Source organism: Opisthocomus hoazin, chromosome 1 (genome assembly GCF_030867145.1).
Source record: "Opisthocomus hoazin isolate bOpiHoa1 chromosome 1, bOpiHoa1.hap1, whole genome shotgun sequence".
In the NCBI taxonomy this organism is placed as follows: domain Eukaryota; kingdom Metazoa; phylum Chordata; class Aves; order Opisthocomiformes; family Opisthocomidae; genus Opisthocomus; species Opisthocomus hoazin.
Window position 1 is genome coordinate 36,120,490 of NC_134414.1, and position 12,377 is coordinate 36,132,866.

The 12,377-nt window shown below is 43.2% G+C and overlaps 1 protein-coding gene across 1 annotated transcript in view; it reads right to left on the reverse strand.

Moving 5' to 3' along the window:
• Nucleotides 1-12,377, reverse strand: part of GTF2F2 (general transcription factor IIF subunit 2) — a 101,983-nt gene that overhangs the window by 3,669 nt on the left and 85,937 nt on the right. Inside the window, exon 8 of the mRNA XM_075422195.1 lies at nt 5,356-5,499. Coding sequence (XP_075278310.1) covers nt 5,356-5,499 — 144 coding nt within the window. The remainder of the gene's footprint in view (nt 1-5,355; nt 5,500-12,377) is intronic.

Below are 12,377 nucleotides of genomic sequence, written 5' to 3' on the forward strand. Positions count from 1 at the left end.
CATGTTTTTTGAACCCCTCCAGGGACGGGGACTCCACCATCTCCCTGGGCAGCCTGTTCCAATGCCTGACCACTCTTTCGGTAAAGAAATTTTTCCTAATATCCAATACAAACCTCCCCTGATGCAACTTGAGGCCATTGCCTCTCATCCTGTCTTGGGGCGTATTACTCAGTCCGACACTGTATCATCAACAGAAACCCCCCACTTCCTCCCGTGATGCTGAATTTTAGAGCCTAGTGAGCGCTAATCAGGGGCCCACAGTTTCTTCTCAGAATGGGATTCAGTACATTTACATACATACAATTCTAACATAGAAGTTAATCTGTAGGTAACCTCTTTGTAAGTTTAATGCACTCTCTGCTCTGTTACACCTTTCCTCAGGATTTTTTCCATAAAAAGTGAAATGTTACAACAGAATTATGGGACAAAAATTTCTGAGAGAGGAGTTAACTTCCAAGCTCTGAAAACCCATCTGAAACTTTGAGGGAAAAAAGAAACCCCACCGTATTTAGGATAACCATTACTTAAAGCTGAAATGAAAGAAGATTATGCAAACAATCTATCCCATTTTGAAAACACACAGTTCATATTAGACCACTGGTTCCATACTGGTTCCATTCTTCATAAATATTTGATTGCTCACATAAAAAGCATATTATGTTCTCAGCCATGAAGTCCAAATCTAGAATTACTGCAGTATTTCCACAGAGCACTCAGTATTTACATCTGGGTAGGTGGCAACAGATTTCCATACTATTGGAAAGTGTTATTTTTCATTAAAAAGGAAAACAAATAAACCGAGGTTTCCCTAATCTAACAGCAGATTGCATTGAGAGTAGACTTGCTTTGTGATTTCACGGGCACAAAATAAAGATGGCAGCAATTTCCCATGTAACATGCAACATATTCTGTAGAAAGGGTTTAATTTACTATTTACATTTACCATTACATAGAAAAATACATTGGTTTATTTGTTACTTCACTAATAAAGATGTTGAGTCCCTTAGATAAATGTGTTTTAAATATTATTAGCCAGTGATGTAAGCACCTAGAACTTCATTTTAACGGGAGCTGAGGAGACAGCAGCAGCAGCAGCGTTTTTTCCCTTGCGCCTGAAAATAACCTCAACATTTAGAAACTCAGAGGAGAAATTACATACCCAGACAATCTTAGACACGATGACAGAAAATAAAGCAGTGAACACTCAGCAGAGATTGATTAGCAGCCAACCTCTGTACAGAACGGGGAAAGCATGCCTGTTCACCTGTTGGCATTTTACTTTTTCTTGTCAGGTACAGCTGCTCAGCGAACAATAAAGTCACAGTGGGCATTAGGAACAGATACTTTATTTTCAGGAAATAAGCAAAAGTTGCACACCAGAGGTTGAACTCCGCAGCACCAGGGATGCTCACACATGGAGCGAACACCGCCTGAGCAGCAGGAACCAAGGGACAGTATTTTTAAATGGAAATGGATGCCGTTAGCAACTCCCTACACATGTTTTTAATGGGAACCCAGATGGGAAATGAAGATAGCTTTAGATGAGGGGTAGATGATGTACTGAAAGATAGTTTTGAATTTATCACCATACTGGCTACCCAGTGAATGAAGGACACCAGGAAGAGGATTTTGGCCATTTATTTTCTCAGGATGTCTGGGTCTGAGGAAGCTGGATGGGCACCAAGACCTACAGCAAAACCCCGGCTGGGAATGAACACGAAACCTCTGACTCTTGCACACAGCTTGAAACTGAGACTGCACAGCCCACTCAGGGGAAGAGGGTTTGACGGTTTGATTGATCTCAGGAGCCCTACGGGACTTTTGGACATCAGCACAGAGATTCCAATAAGAAACACAGATCACAGAATCACAGAATGGTAGGGGTTGGAAGGGACCTCTGTGGGTCATCTAGTCCAACCCTCCTGCTGAAGCAGGGTCACCTACAGCAGGCTGCACAGGACTGCGTCCAGGCGGGTCTTGAACATCTCCAGAGAAGGAGACTCCACAACCTCCCTGGGCAACCTGTTCCAGTGCTCCGTCACCCTCAGAGGGAAGAAGTTCTTCCTCATGTTCAGACGGAACTTCCTGTGCTTCAGTTTGTGCCCGTTGCCCCTTGTCCTGTCGCTGGGCACTACTGAAAAGAGTCTGGCCCCATCCTCCTGACACCCACCCTTCAGATATTTATAAGTATTTATTAGGTCCCCCCACAGCCTTCTCTTCTTCAGGCTGAACAAGCCCAGCTCCCTCAGCCTTTCCCACAGGACAGATGCTCTAGTCCTGTCATCATCCTTGTAGCTGTGCGCTGGACTCTCTCCAGTAGCTCCTCATCTTTCTTGAACTGGGGAGCCCAGAACCAGACACAGGACTCCAGATGGGGCCTCACTAGGGCAGAGTAGAGGGGGAGGAGAACCTCCCTCGACCTGCTGGCCACACTCCTCTTGATGCATCCCAGGATCCCACTGGCCTTCTTGGCAACAAGGGCACACTGCTGGCTCGTGGTCAAAAATATAGCCCAAATAACATGTAATGTTGGGTCAAATTTGTCTACAATTTCCTTCTAACTTATCTGTATTACTACAATAGTTGAAAAAACCAAAAAGGCTAGATTTGCTGAGATGGAAGCACACAGCACAGATCTACTATGCTATGGGCAGAATATATTCAGGAGCATATGATGACAGCAGAGATAGACAGGCATAGAAATTCATCAAAAATGTAACAGAAGTAGGCATGTGAGGTATTTTGTTCTATACAGGTAATCTAGTAATATCCAACTAATCCTTAGCGCAGCGACTAAGACAATAAATGGATTAATCTTGCCCAACTTTTGGTGCTTAATGAAGACACCTGTGTCAGCAGCACAGCTTTTCCAGGCTCCTTTGAGCTGATGCAGAGAGACAACAGGTATATTCAAGAGGTAAATCACATCCCATCACAGGAGGAAGAAAACTTTTGTTCTCCCATGGCTTAAGTGGGAGTTGTGGGTGACTATTTCTAGCTGAAGTCATGCTAGACAGATAAATCTGCACCTACGTGCATTCAAAGTGATTGAGATAGTGACTGTCACACCTCTTACAAAAAAGTAAACCTTAACATTTTCTTGCCACTCCCTCTATATCTTCCTCCTATTCCTTCCTCCTTCTTAGCTACCACGATCCACACACCTTCTCTGCCATGCAGATAGGGAGCTGACTCATTAGACAAATGAATGGAATAGAAGACATGAATACATTATCCATCTAGCTTCTTCCAAGGTATTAGAACACGGTGAACTTATATGTATTTGAATTGGGTAACATCTTTGTGCAGCTTCTTAACCAAACAGATTGTGCACGTTATACAAATCCTCTGATACAGATCCACTTAATTCTAAACGTGAAGCAAGCAAAACTAGTAAGCATCTCCATTTCTTCCCCTCTTTGACAGAGGAATATTTTTTTCCATAATCCAGCTGTCACTGTTCCTTCTTCTGCCATAGCTGTAACAGCTTTTGAAATTGTTGCTTCGTTTAGACTCAAACATAATTAAGTCCCTTTAAGTTTTCTGAAAACTGCAGCTGGGTAGAGGATAGATATCAAAGTCAGCAGTGAGAAACATCAAAAGCACCAAAGACACATCACGTGTCATTGTCTCCCCAGCTCCCGCCTGGTCTGCTCAAGAAAAGCTTGAATGGGGGAAGAAGGGAAAAAACTGGAAAGTTAGGGTTCATAGATGAAGGGGTCGGCAGACACTACAGGGTAACATGGACAGTAGGACTGAGTGCACCCTCAGCAAGTTTGCCAACGACACCAAGCTGTGTGGTCCAGTTGACACACTGGAGGGAAGGGATGCCATCCAGAGGGACGTGGACAGGCTTGAGAGGTGGGCCCATGTGAACCTCATAAAGTTCCACAAGGCCAAGTGTAAGGTCGTGCACCTGGGTCAGGGCAATCCCAAGCACAGATACAGGCTGGGCAGAGAATGGGTTGAGAGCAGCCCCGAGGAGAACGACTTGGGGGAGCTGGTTGACGAGAAGCTCAACATGACCCCGCAGTGTGTGCTCAAAGTCCAGAAGGCCAACCGTATCCTGGGCTGCATCAAGAGAAGCGTGGGCAGCAGGTTGAGGGAGGGCATTCTGCCCCTCTGCTCTGCTCTGGTCAGACCCCACTTGGAGTCCTGCATCCAGCTCTGGAGCTCTCAGCACAGGAAAGACATGGACCTGTTGGAGCGGGTCCAGAGGAGGCCACAAAAATGATCTGAGGGCTGGAACACCTCTCCTGTGAGGAAAGGCTGAGAGAGTTGGGTCTGTTCAGCCTGGAGAAGAGAAGGCTCCGGGGAGACCTTACTGCGGCCTTCCAGTACCTAAAGGGGCCTACGAGAAAGGTGGAGAGGGACTTTTTACAAGGGCAGGTAGTGAGAGGACAAGGGGTAAATGCTTCAAGCTGTAAGAGGGTAGATTTAGACTAGATGTAAGAAACAAATTCTCTGCTCTGAGGGTGGTGAGGCGCTGGCACAGGTTGCCCAGAGAAGCTGTGGCTGCCCCCTCCCTGGCAGTGTTCAAGGCCAGGTTGGACGGGGCTTTGAGCAACCTGGTCTGGTGGAAGGTGTCCCTGCCCGTGGCAGCGGGGTTGGAACGAGATGATCTGTACGGTCCCTTCCAACCCAAACCATTCTATGATTCCGTGATAATAAAACCATCATGTAAGCACATGTCTTCATGCTTTTCTTGCTTGTGTATCAAAACAGCGTTTAAAAAAAAAATCAAAATAAATCCTTGCTCAATATCAAACCCCTAAGCTCTTAGCCTAAAAATTAGTCTACTTATAAAGGAAACCAAGTGATTTTGGGGGTGCTAACATGACGCCTGAGCTCCTATCAAGAATAATGTGTGCATTTAATACTAATTCACATTTTTAAAATTTAAAAAACATTTTTCTAGACCCACAGAAAAAGAGTAACCCTTGTTGCTATGCCAAGATAAAGTTCAGAAGCTGAATGAAGGGCTGACCACTCACGCAAGGTCTCTACTGCCTACAGCAACACAACTAGGCTGTTACTTCTGTGAGGACAGGAGTAGCATAGGAGGCATCAGAGCATTACAGAATTTGGTTTCTAGCGTTAAAGCAAACCTAAATCATAAAGAGACCATTCAGGTTACTTGAACCACCTCTGGCAAAAAGAAGCATACTCACTGCAATGCTTGGTATCCTACACAGTCTTATAATGGTGAACTTGATGATTTGTGTTTGTTGTAAAACATATTCAGAGAGCCATTTCAAAGGCATGTAGTATATATTAAACTATTTTCTGGATATGGAAAATATTCACAATACTAAATACTGAAAATGGTTATATTACAAGACTACTAGTACATACCACTGGCTGTTTGGTTATGTCCACCAGGTCTTTAATGTTGTAATACTGATGTTTCTCAAAGGCTGAAAAAAGCATGTCCAACACTTGTTGTTTATCAGCTCGAGCCCGTTTTCCATCTTCTTTCTTCTTCTTCTCATATTCAATCTATCAGATAAAAAACACATTTTAAAACATTGATATGTAATGCTGTATAATTCTCAGTGCTGAACATTAAGACATAAAAAACCTCTTCTATTTAATAAAACACTGTTCAATGACTCAGTGCTTTTCATCTGGAAAATTTTCTTTTGAGCACTCAAATGTTCTTTTGTGAACATAAACTAAGCATTTTGTCCTCAGCACAATAAGCTTTTCAGATAGGTATCTCTGCTTTAACCAGTAAAAAACCCCAAAACTAGAGCCTGCATGACATGCCCAAACCTGGAGAGGGAATTAATATTAGTACAGGAATCCAAACTGAGGCAGTATTTTCACTCCACCTCTGCTGGTATCAGCTTCTGAAGTATCATGGCAAATACCAAACAACCTACAAATTGCCATACTCAGGAAAATCCACAGACCAACATGGCTACATCCACAATCGTAAGAACCAACTGCCCAAAGGATGCTCAAATGGTCCTTGGACACTGCCTCATCTGCTCCAGAAACAGCACTCAAGGCAATGGCTTCGTCAACATAAAACCAGTCTTCACCGAGTGAAGACACACATCAAGGACGCGGATGGCATCTGTTCGGGAGAAACCTGAGCATCACACACAAAGTTACGGTGATGCAAAAAAGCCCCTTCCAAGCAAGTAGAGGCCCCTTGTTGCCACACATCACCTTGTTTCAGAATACATACTAAAATGTACTTAACTACTGTAATCTGCACAAGACAACCATATGTTTTTGCAGAAACTTCTATAGCCTCCAAAAACACTTCCTTCATTTTCTCCGATTCATCATCAGAAGCAAGACTTGCACAGACCGGGACACCCCAATCATCGCAGAGACCCAACCACAACATCTGCCAGCACATCACCCCCTCCACCCTCAGTACCACCCTCGGTAACAGAAAACCATCAGCGTCCTTGGAACCAGCAAAGGTGAGCCAGAAGGTAATTTAATTCGTGTAATCATCAAGTGCTTTCAGGCAAACTGTGTGGTTGAATCTGAAGCCACACAATGTACAGCAGAAGAGATGCACGTGATCAGTAAGGGACACGTGCCTGGCTGCCAGTGGGATAATTTTGTATGGGAGTCGTTCTTCTCTCTGATGTCTCAAACCTGATCCTGAAAAGGAAGACCTTCAGGGAAGCAGCCTAGAAATGAAAATTCACAGTACTACTGGATACTAAAAATCTTATTTTGAAGAAGACAGATCAGTTTTATGGCACAATTTATTTTTTCTGTGTTTCCTTGCCAGCTAACTCCCTCCTACTCTCCGAGTGAAAATAGCCTGTCTCTTGGTATCTGTCCCAAAGTGGCTAAAGACTATTACCACCTTTGCCGTTGCTCACAGGTCTCTGGCCAGCCAACTCTATTTCAAATCCTGAAACAGATGTACATCTTTAAATCGAATGCAGAGCAACTGTGCCCAACCTGCAGCTTGAAGTCTGTTGCTTCTGCTTAATCCACAGAGGTCCCTTCCAACCCCTACCATTCTGTGATTCTATGTAAGATCGGCTTGGGCAATCAAATACTTGTCTGCTTTTCCAACTGTATGTTAGTGTTATAAGAGATACAACCTCTCCACACAAACCCACACAATTGACTTTTATCCACTAATACACTTTGGTGTATTTATTTAACTCTTTAGCCTCTGCATAAAAAAAAAAATCTTCAAAAAAATAATAGCTTTGCAACAACAGCAAACTGTAGCATCAAATAAAACAGCTTCACAGTACATCACCTTGGTTGCCACGATCTACAGCAGAATGGCTATGCCACAGAAACTAGAGTAGGAACATAAATCTAGGACATTGGCCTTGCCATTAACAATAGCGTGTCAAGACATTTGCTTCTTCTGAAAGTACAACAGACAGTTCATTAGGAACCTCTGTTGCCCTTGAAAAGGTTTTAATTGCAAGCTTTGGAAGCCCTGCTGTGGATTCAATTTCTGTTTCTCTACCCATATAGTCTCGCTACACAGTATAATGCAAGTAGACTCCGTAAATGCATGAAGCAGAACTGCAATGGCGTTGAAATATATAAAAACAAGCCTACTCAGCTGACACTCTTCAAACCTACAAACCCAAAATACCAAGCAGCATGGCCAGGGTGTGCTCTGCCTTGCAACTCCACCAACAAAGCAGCTGGCCAGTTCTCTACTGGATATATTCACATAGTCATACAGGTATTGGAGAAGTAGGGAAAATCTCATTCACCTAAAAGTCTACTGTGACCCACAGCACCAGTCATGTCCTGGTAGGTGACCAAAGGTTTCTACATGAAGCACTGAAAGAAATGATACAAAGAGTGGGAAGTAGGAGGACACTGGCCCTTTGCTGCATGAAATGTAGGATGAAATAGAAGATGTGTCAGATTGCCTGTCTCTTCTGCTACCTGCAAGATAAGCAACAAACTAAATCGACTGATTGCCAAAAAGATCGTCACCTGACACCAGTCAGTTCACAGCATGACAAATGCTTTTAATTTATTTCAGAATTTACTAAGATATATGATGAGCATTTATATTTTTCCTGACAGAGAAACCATCTCTCCAGAGCAATGATCTACCACCACAATCTATCACGTTCTAACTCAGTGCAATGGTGCAGGGACTTGCTGTAGGGATGTGGGTACATCCTGAGGACAGTGAAATATGCAAGATTTAAGACACGCATTTGAAATTTATTTTAGTATGATAGCTGTCCCTTTGGTCTTAAAAAATACATAAATACGTCACATCTCAGGCTGCAGTCTAAAGCTGATCCTTCATGCTAGCATTGAAAACCACCTGTTATGATCAGAATCCCATTACCTTGTATATTTTGGAAGTTGTATTTCCATCTAGAAGAATAATTTTGGTTTCTGTTTTCTAATATTATTTGTATTTGAAAATGGCTTCTTTGCTTTTTAAACTGGAGAGAGTCAAAGGGCAAACCCACTGTCCCACAAGTAATGAGACTGACAGTGCTTCAAACAAACAAACAAGTAGGATCATCACAGAGTATGGCAGTATCATCATTTTACATGGAATGAAACCAAGGCAGAGAAATTACCTGGCATGCACAAAGTTGCAGACAGCACCATACTACACTGCATTTTCAGAAGAAAATGAGTCAACAACAGCAACCCAAACATCATTAAAAATACTGTAATCTAGCTGGGTACAACAAATATTTTTTGGTCTTGTCTGAAAACTACTCCAGATTTTTTCTCTTTGGTATTTCATAGTCAAACACGGGAATTACAGTTCCATAGGATATATTGTACATTTCCTTCCACATAAGAAGGAAAGCAGGAATGACAACTTTAAGGGATCCTCTTCAAAAATCAAGACACTGACACTATGTTCTCCTGGAAGCAGAGTTCTCTAATTAGCCACTGCAATCACCTGTATTGGGCTTTTTTGAGCTTGAGTTTTCAGCTTTTTTTGACTCAGGGACCCACAGAATTTTCCAGTTTCTCTGTGCAGTTGCTGATCAGGTCATGGCTGAAACTGGTAAACACTGTACTGACTTTCAGTAGAGCCTTATTGCATTTGAGACACATTTGAAACACTGAGGCTTATGGGAGTCTAAGACTGGAATAATGTTTTGAATATGCACATGTTAACATGTTACAAGAGGAGGAGATGGATTATCCAGCCTTAATTTGTTGCCAGAAAAGCCTCCAATACTTTACAGGTAAAGTCCAGAAGACAGTAGGAGAGATGAAGGAATCTTTTTTTGCAAAGCTTGACTGAGTTCCGGGTTCCTGTGTACATCTGAGGTCATTTTTCAATGTAAAGACCTATGTATTTGTTTTTAAGGTTAGCAACTTTTCTCTGACTTAAAAACACCAGGTGAAAGATGCGGTGTGAAAGATGAAGACAGCCAGTTAGAGGCTGCATCATCCTGCCACAGCAGCAGCTATTATGCCTGTTCTTACCAACCCTCCTGCAATTTTCTACCTCCCCAAACAACAAAAACAAAAGGAACAAGAAGAAAAACTGAAAACGGAAACAAACTGCAGCCTCCTCAGGTGGAAGGTCAAGCTGAAGTGATGGAAGAGATCCACCTCCTTCTTTCTGTTTTTTGTTTTGTTCTTAAGGAGCAAGAAAGAGCGAAGAACTGAGGTTATTCCTTCCGTACGTGGCACAGCTACGGGAATAATGGGTAACATGGGCGTAATGGGAAAAGCTACTGGGACTCTCAAGACAATCTCTGAGAACAACAACAAAAAATCCGTGGTACTGTTTGTACCTCTTCAAATGACATATAGCAAAAATGTGCTTAGCTAGCAACTACCTACAATTCTCTCCATGTGGAGAAAAAACCTACTCGCTTTAAAATTGATGCTTCCTACACAAGGGAACAAAGTAACAATAAGGAAATTCTCAACATTATCTTCACTGATGTTAGGTCTCTGACAGGACTATTTCATGACTGGGTATAAAATCCTAATTATATGAGTCTCCTGGAAAATAACATGAAGTAGTCTTTTTAACCAAAGCACAATCTTTTCTTTGCTAGTAAACTGTAATATCCAGCATTCTTCTTTCTCTATTACTTAAGTGCCTTGGTACACTCTCCCCAGTAGGAGCTTCCATTTTATATCCTCTGGATGAGCAGAAGTAAATCAAGGAGGAGTGTTTGTATTCCCTATACAAACGCAATGTGAATATTCTAATGTTCTTAATTCATTAACGTATAGAAACAGCTCGCACAGAAAACTGAGCATCAAACCCTCCTTTTGTTGAGAAGTTATTTGCAGCTGGTGTCCCAGTTGCCCACATTTTAATTAGCAACACTCCAGCATTTCCCTCCAACTTCAGCAACAGCTCCCACTGTTGTCTAAAAACACAGAGTGCATTGTGCAGTGCAATTTAAGAAAAAAAAAGCATGGTATCTGTTGCTGTTTTCTTCTTTTTGTCTTGTGAATACATTGCTCATAGCAAGTTACAATGCAGCCTTTCATTTTTTTTCCTTCCTGTTTTCTTTGCAAACTGGATGTTTTATGCAGTAGGCCTAAAGAACTTTTTGAGACTCATATTACAGCACGCATGTACATTGTAAACTAATTAGATTTATTTAAAATTGCGTGGTTTTTAAATTTAAAAAGCATTAAAATATGATTGTCTTTCAAGGAAGGACCATTTTAGAACAAGCTGTCAAGTTGCGAGTTTATCCCTGCAAGACTTCATACTAAAATCAATTTTTCTTTGTTTACCTTCCCACTATGTTGCTAAGCTTGCTGAAAAGCTGCCAAAATTACCTTCCTGAAGGTATCATTAATACTGAAGCTGATGCATTACACTGCTTTGGCAGACAGCTAATACAAAGGTGACAGAGAAGTTAGACTAAATCTAAAGCTTCATCTGAAGATGCTTGAAACAAGTTGCAAAGGTTTTCTCACCCCCCAGAGGTGGGTACCAACCTCTGTAGTATGGGAGAGTGGGAAGTGGGGAGACCACAAAGAAGCCTCTGAAGAGGTACCAGGACCGCTAGAGAACTTCTCTGCTGTGTTATGAGAAGTAATGTTTCAGCTGCAAGAACATTAACATTGCAGCCTTTTAAAGATGTGTATCATCTACAGATATACAGAAAATACTGTACCGCACTGGGACCGGTGCTGTTTAACATTTTCATCAATGACTTAGACAGCGAGATCGAGCGCACTCTCAGCAAGTCTGCAGATGACACCAAGCTGAGTGGTGCAGCTGACACACCAGAAGGACAGGATACATCCACAGGGACCCAGACAAGCTCTAGAAGCGGTCCTGTGTGGACCTCACGAGGTTCAACAAGGCCAAGTGCAAGGTCCTGCACCTGGGTCAAGGCAACCCCCACTATCAATACAGGCTGGGGGATGAAGGGATTGAGAGCAGCCCTTCCAAGAAGGACTTGGGGGTACTGGTTGATGAAAAGCTGGACATGAGCCACCAACGTGTCCTCGCAGCCCAGAAGGCCAACCGTACCCTGGGCTGCATCAAAAGCAGCGTGGCCAGCAGGGGGAGGGAGGGGATTCTGCCCCTCTGCTCCGCTCTGGTGAGACCCCACCTGGAGTCCTGGATCCAGCTCTGGACCACAGGAAAGACATGGAGCTGTTGGAGCAGGTCCAGAGGAGGGCCACAAAAATGATCAGAGGGCTGGAACACCTCTCCTGTGAGGAAAGGCTGAGAGAGTTGGGGCTGTTCAGCCTGGAGAAGAGAAGGCTGTGGGGAGACCTTACTGCAGCTTTCCAGTACCTGAAGGGGCCTATAGGAAAGGTGGGGAAAATATTTTCTGCAGCGCTTGTTGCGACAGGACAAGGAGTAACGGCTTTAAACTAAGGGAGGGTAGGTTTAGACTGAATAGAAGGAAGAATTTTTTTACTATGAGGGTGGTGAAACACTGGCACACATTGCCCAGAGAGGCAGTGGGGGCCCCATCCCTGGAAACATTCAAGGTCAGGTTGGACGGGGCTCTGAGCAACCTGGTCTAGTTGAAGATGTCCCTGCTCGCTGCAGGGGGGTTGAGCTAGATGACCTCTAACGGTCCCTTCCAACCCAAAGTATTCTATGATTCTATGAAAATGAAGGTCCCTTTCCCAGAGAAGAAAAGCTAAGTTATGATCCTGCCATATATCACAATGGAATTGCAATTTCTTCAATAAAAACATGCGTTTAGTATAGTTTCTTGGAAAAAAAAAATCACAGAATCACATAATGGTAGGGGTTGGAAGGGACCTCTGTGGGTCATCTAGTCCAACCCCCCTGCTGAAGCAGGGTCACCTACAGCAGGCTGCACAGGACCGTGTCCAGGCGGGTCTTGAATATCTCCAGAGAAGGAGACTCCACAGCCTCCCTGGGCAGCCTGTTCCAGTGCTCCGTCACCCTCAGAGGGAAGAAGTTCTTC